The 21,005-nt window shown below is 47.3% G+C and overlaps 1 protein-coding gene across 1 annotated transcript in view; it reads left to right on the forward strand.

The window, feature by feature from the left end:
- LOC124475834 overlaps positions 1 to 17,780 on the forward strand; it is a 58,559-nt gene extending 40,779 nt beyond the window's left edge. The window contains exon 4 of the mRNA XM_047032675.1: positions 17,541 to 17,780. Within this exon, the coding sequence (XP_046888631.1) occupies positions 17,541 to 17,780 (240 nt within the window). The remainder of the gene's footprint in view (positions 1 to 17,540) is intronic.
- Positions 17,781 to 21,005: the final 3,225 nt, after the last annotated feature.

The following is a 21,005-nucleotide window of genomic DNA, read 5'->3' on the forward strand; positions in this document are numbered from 1 at the left end:
GGAATGGGATTCCAGCTGACAAAGAGAGTTGCTGAGTTACTTACTAACAGTCCTGCAGTCTTCCATCCAAACACACACAGGACTGTGCTGTCTGTTGTCTGCCTGTTCACAGAGCATCCTTGCAAAAGAAATCCAGGTCTCTCTCGGCACCGACCCCATATAAATAAAGCAGGAACCAAAAAGAAAAAGTGCATGTTACCCGTCTATCTCCATCGTTCATCCTACTGAAGAACATGTCTGTTCGCCCCGGGGCACGGCTTTCTACACATCCAGAGCTTCACGACGTTTGAGGGTTTCAACCTTGTTCTGTTTCGGAATAACGCTTGGAGGAAAAGTGATGGATGAAGAAATGAGAGAGTGTTCCGGCTGCTCTCCTCCACCTGGGGTCCTCTCTCGCCACTGGCGGAAGCACTCATCTTGACTGACAGAAGGACGAAGGCCCGACGAGCTTCAAATGCCCCGTCAACACCCTGCGCCCGCGGACGCAGGGAGGAGGACAGGCGAGGCAGAGAGAGTCGGACAGAGACAGCCAGGGAAAGACAGAGATCGAGAGAGAGCTGGAGGGAGAGAGAGACCGTGAAAGAGCAAGGGGAGAGTTCACAGGGAAAGAGGGGGGGATCGTAAGAGAGATTGAGAGTGAAAAAGAAAGACAGAGAACGGGACAAAAACAGCCATCATAAAGATTTGAAATGTGGAGAGGCACCGGAATCAAGACGTCTCACTGAGTCAACAACAGGAAGCAGCGGGGCCTTCAATACCCTATGGGTGTGTCTGTCTGCAATCCTCCTCCCTAAAAACCAGCCCGCTCCAACATGACCCATCGTCGCTGTCCTTCGGGGCAAAGTTCGTCACAAACAACCTCGGGTTTCCTCCACAACCTCTACCACGCCGCAACTGCCTCTGCTCTCCTTGTCTCCCGGTCCTGGGGGCTGGCCCGAGGGCACGTCGCTCTGACGCCTTTGTCTTCCCCCCCCATCGACGGCCAGAGACGAGGACGCTTGAGGAGGAGGGGACCTAACCCTAACGCCAGGAGTATGGAGAGTCCGTGAGGACGAGGGGGGGGCCCTAGGAGGAGGAGTATGGAGAGACCGGGGGGACTGCTGCAGAGAGAGATGACTGTGATAACCGGGCTGGAGGCTCCCGTGGAGACAAACTACTGTGAGAGCCCGGCTGGGATGCCCCCTGTTGGGAGAAACCCATTTGTGTGTGTCTTTGTGTGCCTCTGTGTGTGTGTTAAGTCAAGTCTTTTTTTTCATGTGCATCCAGAGGCATCTCTAATGTGCGTGTGTGTGTATTGTATACATTAAACAGAGTGATGCGTTTGTTTTTCTTCTCCCAACACTCATAATGTTTGACAGTGTCTGAAACCATCGCTTTCGCCGTATCATTTTCTATTCCCTTGAAAAGCCTATTCCGATCCCCCAAGTAGGGAAGGGCGACAGCGAAGCTGACTGAACTCAAGGGAGCAGCAGAGGAGGAGAGAAAAAAAGGAGAGAGGAGTAGGCGGCGGAATTGAAATGGCAAAAGCAAAAGAAAGAATTTCCATAATTAAAGAGCTGGGTGCTTTTTGTGTGTGTGTGTGTGTGTGTGTGTGTGTGGGGGGGGGGGGGGGTTAAGCCCATCAGCACTAGGGGTGCCTGGTGGGACCGCGGTGTTTAATAAACACGGACGGCGAGCGCCGTGAAACGGTTTAGGGCGTCAGGCTCAGTGGGCAATAGCGCCTCGCCAGCCTCGGGAGTGTGTCCTCTGAGATAATACTTCACTGGAACTCAAACAGCAGAGCTGCTGGAACAATCACAGAGGGGTAATGGAGAGAGAGAAGGAGGGAGAGGGAGGGAGAGAGAGAGAGAGAGGGGGAGAGAGGGGGAGAGAGAGAGAGAGATAGAGAGAGAGAGAGAGAGAGAGAGAGAGAGAGAGAGAGAGAGAGAGAGAGAGAGAGAGAGAGAGAGAGAGAGAGAGAGCGGAAGGTAGGAAGGAATAAAGGAAGGGAAGGAGGAGGGGGAGAAATACAAATTGAGAGACGGAGGGACGGAGGGAAGGAGAGACCTAGTGGGAAAAAGACAGAAAGAGACATGGAGAGGGAATGAAGAAGGGAGGAAAAGAGAGGAGGGAGGGAGAGGTACAGAGAGACAAGACACAAAATGTGTCATTAAAGGCAAATGCATGTGCCATCCCCTGACACAATGAATAGATGAAACAGAATGAAGAAATGTCGCAATCTGAATTTAGTCACAAAATATGTGACATCCTTCCAGTCATACAGGTGTGAGGCTTCCCTCATGTTAGATGTAGAATACTGTCAGTGCATCTATCCCAATGAAGACCAACACGAAACAATGACAGGGTAAGAGTAGAGGAATGTGCTTTGAACTTAAGAATGGAAAAAGAACACTACAACACTGGATCCACCCTAATTCAAGCAACAAGGGACTTACAAATAACCCAAATTATAAACCCACAAAACCCCCTTGGCCTGTTGGTGTCAAAGGTTATAAACACAGCACATACCACTGCTTTCAACGGATCCAACAATGAGCTGATTTTGAATTAAAATTACTTTACAGTGAGAGGTACTCATTAAAAGTCGACCAAAACTTTAAATGAACCAAAGTGAATGAAGTAATTCCCTGACTTTCAACCTCTAGAAGACTGTAAACTGGGTGGAATATTACAAGAAGGAGACGCAACAGCCCCTAATAGCCCCATACATCACTGCCTGCCATAACCTGACAGACACCAAATGATCGCATAACTTAGCGTAGCATAAATCTTCATTTGAATTGGAGAGACAGAGAGAGACAGAGAGAGAAAGAGAGAGAGAGAGAGAGAGAGAGAGAGAGAGAAAGGAAGGAAGGAAGGGAAGAAGACGTGACAGAGAAAAAGACACACACGGAGGTTCTATATATTCCCACGACGAAGGTCAGCCAAGAAAAGGTAATTCTAGGAAAACGGAAAGACGTATCGCGCAACCTGAGGAACTAACGAGAAGGGGCGCACAGCGACTCACGGCTACAGTCGGACTCATCAGAAAGACAGGTCAGAAGCACATGCTGGAGGCCGCAGCAAGGCTGCCTGCCCCCCCCCCCCCCCCCCGCCCCGACCTCCTCCTAACACATCTCCCGGCTTCCTCCTCACGACTTTTACCCCGAGAGACACGCTCGGTGGAACCATTGCACGGGATGTCATCTTACTGAAACCCCTTTTTTGCCCGTTAGCCACCGTAGCCGTAGGGGAGGGAGAGGAGTGATGAAGCAGAGCTGGTGGTGTTCTCTCGAGATCACCCAAGCGCACCGTCCAGGTCTGGGTTGTGGGGGGTGGGCGTTGAGCACTCTCCGGGGTCAGGAGACCAGCCTGTGGAGTGTGGGTGGTTTGGGGGGGGGGGTCTACACCCTCATCACGTCACACGGTGACTGTGGAGGATCGGGAGGGAGGTTGGTGGTGGTGGAGGAGAGGGCAGACTGGAGGGGGCGGGGCCAAAGGTCACGGTCTGGGCAGGGGGGCAGTGTGGGGGCGGGAGGTATTGGTGATCTAGTGCCTGGGGTTGGGGGAAGGAATGAAGGGGGGAGGGAGGGAGGGCTGCTATGGCGCCGGTGGAAAGGAGTGATGTTTAAAATTCCCGGTGGGAGGAGAGAGATAGAGAGAGAGTGGTATGGAAGGATTGAGAGAGAGAGAGAGAGAGAGAGAGAGAGAGAGAGAGAGAGAGAGAGAGAGAGAGAGAGAGAGAGAGAGGTGAGCCACGCTGTACCTTCTGCTCACCTGTCAGAGTCACCGGCTGCAGTGATTAATGAGAGGGTGAGTGTGAGCATGCTCCAGAGAGGAAGAGACGTGTTTGTCTGTGTCTGTGTGTGTGTGTGTGCCATCAAAGAATATATCGGAGTGTGTGTGTGTCAGCGCTGCTGAAGAATATGTCTATGTGTGTCGTTGAGAATATGTCTGAGTGTGTTGTCATGCAGCCTGGCTCTTAACAGGCTTGATTTACACATACACTTTGCTACACTGGGCTGCCAAAGGACTTGTCTCCAATACTTTATTGATACTTAAACAATCGTTTCCACATGCCTCCTCCATATTTTCGACATCAATGTCGAGACAAGCCCGCTTGCATCCCCCTACTTAATTCTCAAGCCCACAAACCATCTTTCGTTCTCACTCTTTCCCTCTCTCGCTCTCTCTTTCTTTCTCTCTTTCCAGGAACTGCAAAAGGATCCAAAACTCATCTCTCTATATGTTTCTCTTTTCAAGTTCTTTTTTCTCTTTCTTTTTTGTCTCTTTCTTTCAAGTTGGTCAATGCGTGCGTGGGTGTGCATGTGTGTGTGTTTGTGAGAGAGAGACAGAAAGATCTATAACCAATTCAAAGTTGGAACCAAAGCTCAGTGGGAGGATGTGATTGAAAATGACTGTCTGACCGTCTCAGTCCTGATTGGCCCTGGCACTGACAGAGTGGGCCGGACTCCGAGGGTGTGGCCCTTCATTCCCCTCCTTCATCATTTGTCTCCATCTGTCTGTCTCTTCCCTCCTCTACCCTATCCCCTCACCTCTCCCTCCCTCTGTTTCGTCGCCTCGCGTCTCCCCCCCATCCATCCATCCTCCATCCATCTCCTTCCCTCCTCACTCTGCACCTCACCCTGCCCGGTCTCCATCCCGGTTTCGCTTGGAGCACGTTGAGGAGCCAGACACGTGTAATGCCTCACTGGCAAGTGATCTTCTCCAGCTGAGACAGGACTGGGGCGATCCTCCACCAGCAGGCCGCAGATGGAGCCTGGTGCCCGGGTTGCTGATGAGGCTCAGAGCTGTCACCCTCTGGCAGGCTCTGGGAGAGGAGTGACAGCTGCATGGCTTGTGGGTTGCATCCTGACGAGGGGTGGAAAGACAGAGACCTTCTTCACCCCTCTGGTGCCAAAGTACAGACAGAGAGAGAGAGAGAGAGAGAGAGAGAGAGAGAGAGAGAGAGAGAGAGAGAGAGAGAGGGAGGGTGTGAGAGAGAAAGGAACAGAGAGAGTGTGAGAGAGAGAGGGGTGGGGGGCGTAGGAGTAAGTTGGAGAAAGAGAAGATGCCCTTCAGTTCCAGAGCGGAAACTTCTCGAGGAGAGAATTTCACGGGAGGGTTGTTATTCTGTTCGCCCTTCACTTCCTGTTTTGGAAACGGAGGTCATTAGTAACCTCGTTTGATTTCCGCGTTCTCTGCATCTCACTCGCGCGTCCAGGAACAAAGAAACAACGGGACATCTGTGTCCGTTTGTAAACGTGTTTTCCTTTGTCTTGGTGATGAATATGATCAGTCAAATTTCAAGAGTTGGCAAACCGTGGGGGTTTCGTCATACTGCTGGATGTTGTGTGTGGAGTGCGTGGGAGCAGCTCGCATTGATTTCCAGCACCAGATAACCGGTGGGTGTATACCGGTGGTTGGCACCTCTGTTCATCACTGTCTGTACCCGAGGTGGCAGGGAGAGAGCGGAGCATGGATAATGGATCCTTACCTCGCCTGCCCTCTGCCCCTCTGCACGACAGCGAAACGACCCGTCTTCTTTAATGCACCTGTGCGAGTTGTGGGAACCGCCCTCGGTGTCAGCCCTCTGGTCAAGTGGAGCTTTGCCAGTTTGTTTACATCCGGAGGGTTCTTTCTGGAGCTCAAGTAGACTCGTCTTCATGACTGTCATCCGAGTTCTCACCGATGGTGTAAAGAATGCCCGGTTTAGTCACTGAAGGATAGAAGTTCATTCCGTCGTCGCCGTTGTAGCTTCCGACCCATCTTCCGAAGTCAACGCTGTCTGTTATATTGCTAACAGGAATTTAAAATAACAAGGAAAAAACGGGTAAATTCACGAAAATAGTGAAAATAATATTCAATATCCTCAGCTTAAGGCACTGGGCTTGCAACCAAAACAAATACTTCACCCTAACACAGTGAGTCACTCTGAAGTGACTCACACGGTAGAAGCAACGCTTAGCTACGCTAGCGTTCTCTCTCTAGCATGATCTGCAATATGGGTTGCTAGTAGTGATGTGTCGTTCGTGAACGATTCGTTCATTTTGATCGAATCCTTATAAGGACTCGGGAGTAACGAGTCCTCTCAACGAGTGATTCGTTCATTTCCCGACTCGGTCTTTCTACGAGTCTTTGGATCATTTTTCACGTGACCTGCATAGGCTCTGTAGCTAGAGGAAACGAACGATTCGTTCCTTTCCCGACTCGGTCTTTCTACGAGTCTTTGGATCATTTTTCACGTGACCTGTATAGGCTGTAGCAAGAGGAAACGAACGATTCGTTCCTTTCCCGACTCGGTCTTTCTACGAGTCTTTGGATCATTTTTCACGTGACCTGCATAGGCTCTGTAGCCAGAGGAAACGAATGATTAGTTCCTTCCCCGACTCGGTCTTTCTACGAGTCTTTGGATCCTTTTTTCACGTGACCCGCATTGTATTTTTTAGTAGAGGAAACAGTTTCCTTATTCCCTTTCGCGTGGCCGCTGTTTTAGTAAGACGTGAATGAATGATATTCGCTCAAGTCATCATACTGACTGGTTTTGTTATTTTCACTTTACATTTACACTTACAGTTTAGTGCAGTGTAATTGTTTGACGTGATAATTAAATGCTAGTGTGATAATACATGACCAAATCATACAAACTCATGATACATTTTAATGCAGGAATTTATTTTGAAATAGTATTTGCTGGTGCACATGTCATGCACTAACCTACAGTGGACGTATAGGGGCTATACGTCCTTTGCAGTGGACGTATAGCCCCCAACCCCCCCCCCCCCCCCCCCCCCCCCCTGAAATGAACAAATGACTCGAAAAAAGATTCGTTCATTTTACTGAACGAGATTCAAAGAACCGAATCAGTAAAAAGAACCGAACTTCCCATCACTAGTTGCTAGCTCAGTCTCAGTCATGGTACAACAGCTGTTTCAGCCAAGAGCTATTTTTATGATTCTTTGACTCTTGGAAGTTTATTAAAAGTTTCTTTCATTTTTCAAAATCTCAAAACTTCCTAGATACTGTTCATCTTGGGAACATCACTATGGAGAGTTTTCTTTAGCTTTTTGTAGGCACTGTTGTTATTGCAAATTAAACAGGGATACAATGACCTGGAGCTATAATATCATACATTTTTAATCACACGATGTATTCCTTAGTTTAATTCAGTTAATGACATTCTAATATATGAAGTTAGATATGATGGAGGTTCTGGGGCGGAAGACCACACTACAATTAGCCGTTATGACCACACGATCACACCATCAGTTAATCACACCCAAAACATGTTTGTTTTTGTTTCTTCCTGTTCAATGTCACAAGATCAACGTCATTCCCAGAGATGATATCCAAGCCTTGGAGTCATCTTTTGATAGTCAATTTGAATGGTTTATGATCATCCTAATATATTACTGTAACAACCCATTCAAATTCTGATTTCTTTGTTTGTTTAGTATTTTACATTTACATTTAGTCATTTAGCAGACGCTCTTATCCAGAGCGACTTACAGTAAGTACAAGGACATTCTCCCCGAGGCACGTAGGGTGAAGTGCCTTAACCAAGGACACAACGTCATTTCGCACGGACAGGGAATCGAACCGTCAACCTTCTGATTATTCGCCCGATCCCTAACCGCTCAGCGATCTGACCCTGACAGTTTTGACTGCCTTGGTTTGGAGCACTCCTTGTGCTGGATCCAGGTCTGGGCCTGGGTCTGGGCTTAAGTTTCCCAGAGGTTGTCTGGGGGTTTGGGTCTGTGTCTTGAGAGTCCCTGTCTAGACTCCATCTCTGTCATATCCCAGGAGGTTTCTCACCCAACACTCCATAATAACAACCACAGGAGCAAGTGCTTTGTCCGACAGTAAAAAGGCAATAGAGGTGAATCAATTCCTGGCGGTTTTCTCTGTCTGGACAACACTGTGGTGCTGTGACTAGGGCCAGGTAAGAGCTATCAGGACACATTCCCAATCAATAGCATTAGGATTCAGCCAATCCTTCCATGGAGCTGTTTAAAGAAGAGGGGTGAGAGCTCATTTTAGGTGTGTGTTTGTGTGTGTGTGCCTGTGTGTTTGTGCGTGTGTGTTTCTGTGTGTGTGTGTCCTAAACATTTTGAGAGCTCAGCCAAGGCACCATATCCTCCAACCCTCACACATCAAGAGTTTAAGAAGCAATCATGGACTCCGTGGCTCTCTGTATCAGTTAGGGGCTACACCTACCATGTAGGTGTTGCTGTGACTCGACGTGGAGTGAATAGCAGGTCGTTAGGTCTTTAATGTCTAAACCGCTCTGCCCGTTAACTCTATGGCTCAATATAGCCCATGACCTTGAGGAGCTTGACCGCTTAATCACTGAACCGTGTGTGTGTGTGCGTGCGTGCGTGTCAGTAGGAGGAGGAGGGTGGGCCTTATTGGCTGAGTGGACAGTGGTGTATCCTGACACGAAACGAAGGCTGTGACTCTGCGTCAAACCCGCACTGGAATCCGCACGTCTCATTGGGGCCCCACGCGTACACACGATGACGACGAGGACGTCACGATAAACATTCGTGACGATTCACGCGGCGAGGGTGGTAAACAGGGTCACGCGGACGCCCGCTCTTCGGCATGCATTCTCTGCAAATCCGTCGATACTGCGATACGAGGACCTGCTCGCCCCCCCTTCTCCTCCACCCCCCCCCCATCCTCCGCTCTTACCGTGCTCCCAGCTATCCTTTAGTAGATCAATGGCTCCTTTGACTTTGCATGTTTTAGAGGGGGTGTTCACCACTCACCTGGGGAAGCGCTGGGCGGTCCGAGGATGATTAATGCATGTCTCCGTTTACGCTCGTTCAACGGGAGACGAAGAGCCTCTCACGGAAGCGGTGCCAAGTCAGATCGTTTGCCAGGGGGGAGCTGAGGTCGGGGGGAGGGAGGGTAGGAGGGAGGAAGACAGAGAGACAGGGTGTCTGAGAGAGAGAAAGAGAGAGAGAGAGAGAGAGAGAGAGAGAGAGAGAGAGAGAGAGAGAGAGAGAGAGAGAGAGGGAAAGAGAAAGAGAGAGAGGACAAGATGTGGACAAGTGTGAGGAATGAGAGGTAAAACCAGTAACACGGTCTAATGAATCAAATTGTGTCATGTGATAATGCACCCAAACATGTAGCTATCTATTGTTAGTATGTATAATCATGTGACTAACTTGTCATTGTAATGTGACAGAAAATGGCATGACAATGTGGTTCCCTATTGCTCATACAAGGGCACAAAACGTGGGGTAAAACTGGAGTAACTACCTGATTTTGTTTGTTTGAGAAGACCCATAAAAGTCTGCAGTTCAGTGTAACCATTGAGACATTAGTCAGTATTGACAGAGTTTTCATTTGAACATAACAGTTCAAATTGATTCACATTTGGCAGAGAAAAGACGTCAACAGAAAACTATTTTGGAGCACCTTCTGTTTCAATTCCACCGAAAATGCCTTCATCCACACAACATGGCACAAACTAGAAAGTGTTGCAATAAACAAACAAATAGCAGCGCCAAACAAGCATATTGTTAACTCCTCCGCAGGAATGTCACCTCGGTGCACTTTGACCCTTCAAATCATTATGTTAAGAACGAGTAAATACACGACAGAGACGGAGTAAATGATCAAATCTCGCCTTTTCTTTTTTTCTCTTCCACAGCAACCAGATAGACTCAGTGTGCCATCCATTGTTTAGTAGTGTTACTGTAGGCTACCCATGTTGTACAGGTAATCCTACATGAGTTGGAATAGTTATATTAAGCGTAATATCCAGTCATATACAGTAATTATTAGGGGACCCACCAATTACAATCTGTAGCCTGCACCCTTTCATCTGCCCCACCCACGATTTACCAACACAATGTGTTGTATTGTATTACCCAGTAAACATCTGCCAGTAGACACAAAGGCAAAGCTCGTTAACTACAGCATGGCTACACTCGTTTGAAGGAAAAACATGGTTCTCCTTTACTCAGACGTTTCCTGGGGAGAGGTTACGAAAGTAACAAGGTATGATCTGTCCTAACAGCCTGGCAGCTTGTTTGCAAAAAATCTGCGTTGAGTGTTTTACTTCTTGCTTTCTGTTGCATTTCCTCTGCAGTGCCTCAAATGTATTCTTATACGCCGTGTTTTGTTGCAGCAAGGGACTTGCTAGATTTCGCAGAGGGCGGTGTGGCGCTGTACATCAACACGCCCTGATTGCAGCCTTGTAGCGGGAGGGGAATGTACGAAGGAGCGACATCAATTTGCCAAACTAGTGTTCCATCTTAAGGTAAAAGGACAACGCTGTTTTTTCTCTCTTTAAACAGCGCTTTCTCGTTTCTTACAGATGCAGGGCCACAGCGCCTGCCTGATTCCACACACCATCTGCAGCCTATAGCCTGTATGCCACTTGTCCAGCTTGATGACCTGTGAGATGGATGGAGATTTGGAGGAAATGAGGATGAAGTAGACCAGTGTTTACCTCCGTCTAGAACTATTGTATGGACGAAAAAAAGTGACTGTTCAATCAAACAAGTAGGCTCAATCCTTATACAGGAAACTAAACAATGAAAATGGAAGGCCTACTTAATTAATACATGTATTAATTTATATAAGTATTGTTTATAATTTGGTGATAGTTAATTTTAAAATAAGAAGTATAAGTATTTAGTTCTAGACCATTCCAGGACTTGTAAAATGCTCATGTTATACAATAGATGAAAGTCAAGGATATGCAATTCCAGTAATCACTCCAGGAAAGAGAGATCACATTGAGCGTGCTAAATGCATCACTTTCTTTATTTCCTCTCATCTGGCTGATATTTAAAAAAAGATTTACGCAGTCCTTCTCTGGAAATACTGTTTAATTAATGGATTCAGAATTCATGAGGTAATTGCTTTCATTACTTTTATTTTTACCTCTCCCCATTGGGCGCATATCATTATTTCCCCAAACAATCCTTTGCCGGAATCAGCACGTTTTGACGCAGGCCTACTTTTCTCTCTTCCTATCCATCTGTTTATCTTCCTCCACCAGGGTGGCAATCAACCTCATCTGTCCTTACCCATGGTCTCTGTACAGACACAGACACAGTATCTACAAGAATGTTCTGTACTATATCTGTCTGGTGACTGATTAGGTCCGATTATAAATAAAGGAATGAAATATAGATGACATGTATACACGTAGGAAGGATGTTAGCCCATTCAACTAGATTATGCAATTCCATTTGAATTGTTTTGGGGTTGAAGGTTTTATTTTTTCATTTTTTCACAAGGACATTGTACAAGCTGCACAGAATGGCCTTGCCATTGTACTTCAAATGCAATTTAATTCACCGGATAGATTTTTATTTTATACTTTTATACTTATATTTAACTTTTTGGGGAAGTGGGAGGGCGATTTGTATTGCAAATTTCAACGACCTTCTTGACTGAGTGAAGAAAGTTTTGCTGGATTTCTTTGTAACGGAAAGTTGTGCTCATGGCTACGAAAATCAAGAAAGACAATTCACAGAATATGTTTGCAGAATGAAAAAAGCAGGTCATGTTGGTCACAGAAACATATGGACTTTTTCTTTCACAGCATCTCTATCTAAAGATATCTACTGTAGCTCACAGTAGTCCACAACAAATAGTACTTGACAGGGACATGTGCAGTTTGTTTTATAAATGCAAGTGGGAAGTGCAAAAAGTGGGAAACTGGGCAGTAGTTCACTGAAATGAAATTAATGAGTGTCCTTGCAAAAGTTTGCATTGACCTTCGGAAGTCATTTCTCTGGGAACACACTTAAAGAAACAAACAAACACACAAATGCACGCGCATGCACACACACAGGGGCCTTACACACATTCTTTTTGGAAGAACATTCATTTCAGAATCAAAATAACTCTTTCTGCTTGGCTGGCAAGGCCATTGCTCGGCACATCGAGACTAATTCCATGAAAATGAGAAGCTTACAATGTGGTTTGAATCGGACAGCAGGAAAATTGAAGGAAATATGCATATTTTATAGTTTCATTCCTAAGTCTGTAGATGCATGGTGTGTGGGATTGTTAGAGCATCTGAGCCAGCTTTTTGAAATCGTTTGAAAGAAACAGTGAATGACAAACCCCTCCAAGGAATAATTACAAGTGCTTCATACCACCCTGGAAAGGGGGACTTTGTGAAGACAATAACAATGGAAGTATATTAAATCTGCAATAGAAATAAAAGCTGAAAATACACCTTATTAATGAATACAATCCATCTAAGCATTAGCCGCAACATGAAAGCCTGCCTGCATGGCACACCTGTTTACCACCAAACGCACCCCCACCCATAGTGACGTGCATTGGGCAGGAATACACACTGAGCTTTCACACCATATGAACATATGTACCTGACAGCGAAGTAAACATGAATAAAACCAGCCGACACTTAAAACCACAGAAAAACTCACAGAAACACACTCACAGAAACACACATACAGAATCTCCCTGACAACGACATAGACACACACACACACACGGGTCATTCTGTCTTTTAACCTGCCTCCCACCACTTCTTCATCACCGACTCGGACTTTCTGTTTGTCTGTCTGCTTGCCTCTATGTCTGACTGACTGTCTGTTTTTCGCTCTGTCTCTGATTCCCTCTCTGTCTCATTTTGACAACCCGGTCTTTTCCTTGATGTCTGTGAAAATGCACTCAGAACATGTGAAGCACTCGTTTCAAGTAGAAATTTAGATGATGTACCATTGTAGACATTGTTCTAGGGGCACTTTACATATCAATGTGAAAAACATCTTTCCTCAGCACTCCACGCTTAATTGAAAAGCTCTTTTCCTCAAAATGATTTCTGGAGATTTCATGAATTATTGAAATGAAGAAAAAGATTGCTCTGCAATGGCAAATATGTCTGATCTTTGATACTAGTGGAGAATAATCCATCTGGAGTAGCACTGCCCCTGATGTTGTGCTGTATTCTCACTGTCTAGAAATGAGAAAATAGATTAAATTCATTCAGGGTTGATGCCTTGCCACTTTATCACAAATGACCAACCAGCTAACCATATCATTCCAACCAAGCAAATGCCTTTCAGGTCAAAACAAAACATGTCCAGGCCACTTAAGATCTGCGTTATGTTGAACTTCTTGACGGTTATGCTGAAATGAGATACCTGACTCCATGTCTAGTCTTCCATATCAATGAGTGTCCTAAACTGGATATTCCTATCACCTATCTAAAGATGTTGTTTAGTGAAGGCACAGAGATCTAAAGATGTTGTTTAGTGAAGGCACAGAAATCTAGAGATGTTGTTTAGTAAAGGCACAGAGATCTAAAGATGTTGTTTAGTGAAGGCACAGAAATCTAAAGATGTTGTTTAGTGAAGGCACAGAGATCTAAAGATGTTGTTTAGTGAAGGCACAGAGATCTAAAGATGTTGTTTAGTGAAGGCACAGAGATCTAAAGATGGTACATACTCTCCTTGACCTACTATTGGTTGAATACCTGTGACACACACAAAATGTATTTCTGGTATATATATATATATATATATATATATATATATATATATATATATATATTCGTATTTTGGGAAAAGGAACTTACCATTGAATGTGGTAATGATAGCCATACAAAATTGATTTTGATTGTGTTCAATTATTATTATGAATCAGTAGGTATACATTTGGACATGCTGTATGACTTGATAATGTAACAGTGGAGACAATTATTATACTAGGATAATATTGGTGAGAAATTTAACTTGACAGAGTGGAAAGACTCCATATTTCCTAGGAATTGTTTATCTTATATTGGTCTGGTTGTTTATTTGTAATTAGTATTTAAAAACATTTTGACCAATTAGATACCTCGCAGCTTATCCATACCAGTGCACAAACTGTCAGCTACAATTCCTACAGTTAATTGTCTTCATTTGTTGGTGTATACAGTGGGCAAGCCACAACCCTTAATTGGCACCACCTGTTTGTTTGTAATAATGATTTGTTTTAATGTTTTAGAAGGAGGATGATTAATCTTTTAAGGGCTGGCAGTTTTTCAAAGCACAGTCTGTATAACAATGCTTTGTTATTCCATCTATCTTAAAATAAATCTTGTGTACTTTTTTATACTGTGAGCCTAGCTGTTTTTGGAGGGGGATCATTTACATCTAGCAGATGCTTTAATCCAAAGCAACAAACAAATTGGGGATGTACTTGGAGTCTCGCTGTCCTGTATTAGAGAAACATTCATCGACTTGATCTACCTCCAGAGTCTGGGCTGATAACACATGCAAAGACATAAGAGTACTGTACTATCATTCTGCCCGTCAACCTGTGTTTATCCCACGGTGTGGTGAATTTATCCCCCCCTGCCCAAACTCATTCTGAGGTGGTCGGAGGGGAGAGGGGGTTGGGGGATACAGAGGAACTGCATGCTGGGAGCTGAGCAGCTCTGCTGACATGCTGTCAGACTCCAGCTCTCTGCATGGAGAACAGGAACGCGGCGTGAACCCTTTTCTTCTGGTGTCAATTAAAGTGAGCGGCTCTAGCACCTGTGTCTGGGCCAGCAAAATACTTCTACCTGGCAGTCCACTCAGCCTCACTACAGTAGCCTCGTCAGCTTGAACAGCCTCACAAACCGTGCCAGCCTCACTAGCCGTGCCAGCCTCACCAACCGGGCCAGCCTCACCCACCTTTCCTGCCTCGCCTCCGCACTAGCCTCATCAACCTTCCTAGCCTCACCAATCTTACTATAGCCTCGCCCGCCTCCACAGATTTGCTGGCCTCCCTAGTCTGGCACCAGGCAGGCATGACCAGTATCCAGCCAGTCCTTAATGAGGGGCTTTGTGTGGGGGATGAAGGGGGCTGGCGGACACGCACACCTCTATGGCCTGTACACGGCAATTAGGCCCTGCAGAGCCCAGGGATATCAAGGGCTCTGGGCAGCAGCATCTTTTCATCTCTCTCTCTCTGTTTTTCAAAATCCATCTATCTGCCTTTCTTAATCTCTCTCCCTCTCTCTCTCTCTCTCTCTCTCTCTCTCTCTCTCTCTGTCTTTCTCTCTCTCTCTTTCTCTCTCTCTCTCTCTTGCTCTCTTTCTCTCTCTCTCGCTCTCTCTCTCTGGTTCTCTCTCTGGCTCTCTGGCTCTCTATTTCATCTTCACTCTGCCTCTCTGCCCATGATAACTAGAGAGACGTGCAACGTACAGTAGGCTTGTTAGACTCTAACTCAAGCTGTGAGGATAGGGGGGAGGCTGGATGTGTGCTATCCTCGAGGGAGCGGCCGAGTGTGATGTTTTCCCCCAGCGCGCCGCAGTGGAGTCGGTGCAGCAGTGATACCGGAGCGCTTCACGCACAGAAACAACGACGGAGGAAGTCTTCAAGCCCCAGAACATCTGATAGCTTTTCGATAGTGGCGGCGCCTCGTGCAGGCCAACGCTGACGTAGCAGGTTCAGGCCAGCAGCCGAGGTGAAACGATGCCGTTTAGGCAAGCGTTCCGAACGCCTATGTTTCTATTAGACTGATCAAAGAGGTGACGTTCATCTATTATTTGACATCTTCTGCCATTACCACTGGCCAATCAGCAGTAACAGGCGACTGATGATGGCTGGCGTACTGTATGCGGGTAATTGCAGAGGTCTTACGCTGGTGTCATACAGAGCAGTTCTGCAAACCGCCAGCGAGCCAACACAAGCCACTAAAGTTGTGATGTAGAAAGTTAAGCTAATGTTGTTTTTGTGTGTAAATGTTACTAAACAAGAGCGGTGGGTTTCAAAGAGAAACACGAAAATGATGAAAAGAGAGAACGAGGAGCAGGGGAAAAAATTAGATATTTTGTTGTTGTTGTTGTTGTTCAACAGGCTTACCGAGGAGGCTAGGTGATCAGCTTTGAAGTACAACATGTGTAATTGAGAACGAGAACGTTCTGACGAGTTACCGGGGAGTGGGAGGGGTGAAGAGAACGAGCGTCAGTGCGAGGGCGGAGGACCTAGGAGTTGAAGAGAAATGATTGCTCATCAATCACGACTCCCGTTGGGCGAGAGAGGAAGAAAATCTCTTTGGGATTCAAAAGGCCCTGTCTGACAGCTTCCCTTAAACACAGAGTGGGCCGAGTGCGTCTTTTACTGAGTGTCAGTGCGGACTGGAGGGCCATGCTGTCACTGCCCTGGCTCAGGTAGTGACATGGCAACAGACAAGCATGCACTTGGCCCTTCCTCTCTCCTCCTATCTTTACCGGGAAGCAGATGCAAGGAAGCATGTGTGCACACGCACACACACACACACTCACAGACACATACAGACGCATAACAGACACGAACATGCACATACGCACGACACATGCAAAGATGCACACTTGTTAGACACACATCCAACATTTCCACACACAACACATACAAACACACACACACAGCATATACAGACATACACACAACACATGCAGAAGATGCATACATATGGACACCATACACATGACACATACACACAATGCACAAACAAACACGGCACACACACACACACACAAATTCAAACAAACATCCAAATGCTGCCATTTCAAGTCAGGTATTTTGGATTGGAAAGTCAAGTTGCTCGTTTGTTTGCTGAGGTTAAGCATTTTTTTATGAAAACCTGCAAGGTAAACACTGATATACCTGTGTGTGTGTGTGTGTGTGTGTCTTTCACATTTTGTCTCCCTAAACAGTCTGTTACAGACTGTTCCTCTGTCTATTCCCTTCTTTCTCTGCCTGGCCTTGACAGCTTTGTATGAAAACACCAACATGGACATACTCACTGTCTCTCTCCTGCCATCAACCTTGAGTTCCGTGTGTGACTGAAATGAAAGACAAAGCACGCCGAACGAGCCAAGGTGTAGCACAAGCAACCACTTGAAAGCAAAATGTGGACCGGATACAAGACAGCTCAATGGCAACCATCCAGAATGGGGCACGGCACGTGCATGACAAGTGCATCATTTCTACCCAGGAGTGGAGCTAACCGGAGAGCTAACCGTTAGCCTTGCGCGAGTCCATCACGAAGCTACGCTCCTCCACTATCTGACAGGATGTCATTATCTCCTCCAAAGTGACAAAAATACTCCAAAAGCTATTATATGTGACAGAGGCCGAGCACTGGACCAATCTGAAAAGGTAATAGGCATTTATCTGTGTTACTACTGCCAACACACACACACGGCACACACGCACATTCTTTTTATCTTATCATGGAATGTATTTGTTGGGTGCTAACTTTCTCACTGCCTATTACCCGTCATCTATTTGGTGTGTGTGTGTGCATGTTTTCTTTGTTTGTTTGTGTGTGTGATGCAATGTTCTTCATTTGCCATGTGGAGACATGTCAAAGGTCAACCAGGCGACATTTGAGACACGGGGCCCCACATTCTAAGAAAACAGGAGGCCAACATTCAGGGGCCGTTTCAGACATCAATGTTTACGTAACAGCATGAGGGTCCTCTCGGGGTCATTTGGGCTGCATCCCACGCCTCCTAGCAGAGATTGTCGGCCAAACCGAGCTCGCGACTGAACTGTTTGTTTCCAAACTTTTAATTGCGCGTCTGCGTCCTCGGCGTGAAGCCTTCATCACCCGAGATTGGCCCTGACCCCGTGTCAGACGCCCAACGCCGAGTGAGGTCTCTCCCCTCTGCCTTCCAGGAGACACCAGGCTCCATAGGGATGACCCCTGCCTCGCATGCTCGCCCCCTGTGGGCCGCGCTCTCCCCGGCCTCTCCTGGAGACCCCGTGTGGGGGTGTGGACGGACATGCGCGGGCGTGCGGCTGGGCCTGGCGCCCTCTCTCCTGCTCCAGGCTCCTTGACCTCCGGTGATATATCTATGGGAGGAGAAACATCAATGAGCAGTCATCCGGGGGCGCTGGATTTCGTCCAATTACAGCTGGGGATTTGTCTGATGTTTGACCAGAGGTGGCGGTGCGATGAACCCAGCTGGTGGAGAGTGCTTCAGCGTGTGCGCGTGTATGTTGAGTGGGTGTGTGTGTGTGTGTGTGCCTATGTGTGTTTGCATCTAATACAGTATTTGCATGGTATGTAAGTGGACCAGCGGCGGGAAAACGGAGAGAACGAGAAAGACCGGAGAGATTCTCGAGTCAGACCGATAAAGGATGAGGCAACTTTTGAACTCTGCATAGGAATTTGAAAATAAGTATGTTCCAAACAGCATGACAGTTCCAATCAGTCAGGCAGGTTTATTGCACATAATTCAATCATCTCTGAAAATAAGATGCTGGATATCAGCTTTAGGACAGATTTATATTCATTTTCCCCAGCCACTAGTAAAAGTGAAAGAGGCTCCTGAATTTATGTGGAGCTATGCCACAGTAGTCTAGGTGCTTTGTCACCCGACTTCTGCCATGTATGGTGTGTGTGTGTGTGTCTATCTGTCACACGACAGTCCATGTGATGTGTGGTGGTAGTTCTCCAATGTCTGTTCCCTCTGCCAAATATGGGCTCAGCTGCAAGTCTCCCACAGATTGGGGATTTGGGCTGGCTAGGATGTAAATTCATCATCTCCACCACAAGCTAGGCTTCCTAGACCCTGGCCCTGTCAAGGCCAATGTAGCCCATTTACCAGTCCGTTAGACTGGAGATTTGTCAGGTATTCACTAGTGGCATGCTATGTCTGCTAAAACTCCCTCAGGTGTATAGCGCTAGCCATGTAAAGGTGTACAATAGATGACACAGCCACACTGGCACACTGAAAAGACGGAATGAGGAAGACATCAGTAATGACCTTGTTTTAGCCCCATATTATGTCGGAATTGTAGATTGGTCTCAAGGACAGTGTCACATTGTGCACAAGTTGTATTGAGAAGGTTAACTTGTTTGGGTCACAGATTCAGGAGGAACATCCTTAGACTGTGAGGCCTAACAAGTACACAAGACAGTCCTCAGAAACCTCATGTTGCTGGGAATTGATAGGACTCATTTCAATTATTTTCGAGTGGCCAGGATAAATGGTAAATAGACTGCAGTTATATAGAGCTTTTCTTCCTTTGCGGCACTCAAAGCACTTTCAATCGTTTGCTTCTCAGTCACACACCGATGGCATGCCTAGCCTGCCCAATGGGAGCAACTTGGGTTTCGGTGTCTTGCTCGTGGGCACTTCAGCACATGGCTCGGGGGACTCGGGCATCGAACTGCCGACCTTGCGATCGACAGATGACCCTCGCTACCCCCTGAGCCACAGCCGCCCCAAACCACTGCATCGACAGATGACCCTCGCTACCCCCTGAGCCACAGCCGCCCCAAACCACTGCATCGACAGATGACCCTCGCTACCCCCTGAGCCACAGCCGCCCCAAACCACTGCATCGACAGATGACCCTCGCTACCCCCTGAGCCACAGCCGCCCCAAACCACTGCATCGACAGATGACCCTCGCTACCCCCTGAGCCACAGCCGCCCCAAACCACTGCATCGACAGATGACCCTCGCTACCCCCTGAGCCACAGCCGCCCCAAACCACTGCATCGACAGATGACCCTCGCTACCCCCTGAGCCACAGCCGCCCCAAACCACTGCATCGACAGATGACCCTCGCTACCCCCTGAGCCACAGCCGCCCCAAACCACTGCATCGACAGATGACCCTCGCTACCCCCTGAGCCACAGCCGCCCCAAACCACTGCATCGACAGATGACCCTCGCTACCCCCTGAGCCACAGCCGCCCCAAACCACTGCATCGACAGATGACCCTCGCTACCCCCTGAGCCACAGCCGCCCCAAACCACTGCATCGACAGATGACCCTCGCTACCCCCTGAGCCACAGCCGCCCCAAACCACTGCATCGACAGATGACCCTCGCTACCCCCTGAGCCACAGCCGCCCCAAACCACTGCATCGACAGATGACCCTCGCTACCCCCCTGAGCCACAGCCGCCCCAAACCACTGCATCATTGAAGAGGGGTGATTCTGCCATCATTGACAATTAATCGGGAGTGGCTCCCAGCACCAAAGTACAACTCTCCACTTTAGTCTGCCCGGCAACTCAGAGTCTCCATGGTGACCGGTGTGCCCACCAGTGGGGATTAAAGGTGGATGGAACATGGAGCCAAAGGGGATGCAATTCCACCATGAAGGACCAGAGACGCATAAATGGCATTACGTCAGGATGGTTCCTTAATGACAGATTGAGATTTGATCTTAAGACTTGCCATAGTATGGACAGGTGTGTTGATAATCGATCAAGTTACAGCTAAGTGTATTGATGGCAGTGTCTGTTTGAAGGGCAGGGGTTATTTCCCCGTCTCTCTGGGGTAGTGGAGGGTGTGTTGTGAATGTATCAGTCAGTAGGTGATGTCATCCCGATGCAATTCCCCGTTCAGGTGAGGAGTTCTTAACTCACCGTGGTTTATCATGCAGTTCTGTTCAGTTCTAGATTTGCTCTTTCTTCACAGGGCCACACATTTTCATTCCTCTCTCCTCCTTTCTCATTTTTGAATCCTCTCCTCTGCTCTCCTCCTTCCCTCTCTCTCCTGCTCTCTCACGCTCTCCTCTCCTCTGATGGACTCTGTTGGATTTGTCAGCTCCCCATCTCCATCTACCAAACGCCTATGATTAAAGCTCCTTACATAAATTAGATTGTCCCTGGGCTTTTTCATGTCACTTTGGAATCTAGAAATCTCGCTCTCTCCTTACTCCTCACCTCTCTGTCCTTGTCTCTCCTTTCAATACTCTTTCTCTCTCTCTCCCTCTCTCTCGCTCTCTGTCTCTCTCTCTCTCCTCCTCTCTCTCTCTCTCTCTCTCTCTCTCTCTCTCTCTCTCTCTCTCTCTCCATGTCTGTCTGTCTCTTTTCCTGGAAAATGACAGCACAGTGTCATGGCCTTGGGTGGCAGAGCCATCAAAAAATTGCTGAAGCGCTCCTTCAACCTCTCTCTTCTTCTTCTCCTCCTCCTCCTCCTTCCTCCTCCTTCTCTCCAATATTCTCCCTGCCATATGCCCATCACCAGTCTAAGTCTCTCCCCCAATTTCTTCCCATATTGTTGAGATAGAGAGTACTGTATGTGGAGGCTGAATTCACAA

This window comes from Hypomesus transpacificus, chromosome 13, assembly GCF_021917145.1.
Source record: "Hypomesus transpacificus isolate Combined female chromosome 13, fHypTra1, whole genome shotgun sequence".
Taxonomy (NCBI): domain Eukaryota; kingdom Metazoa; phylum Chordata; class Actinopteri; order Osmeriformes; family Osmeridae; genus Hypomesus; species Hypomesus transpacificus.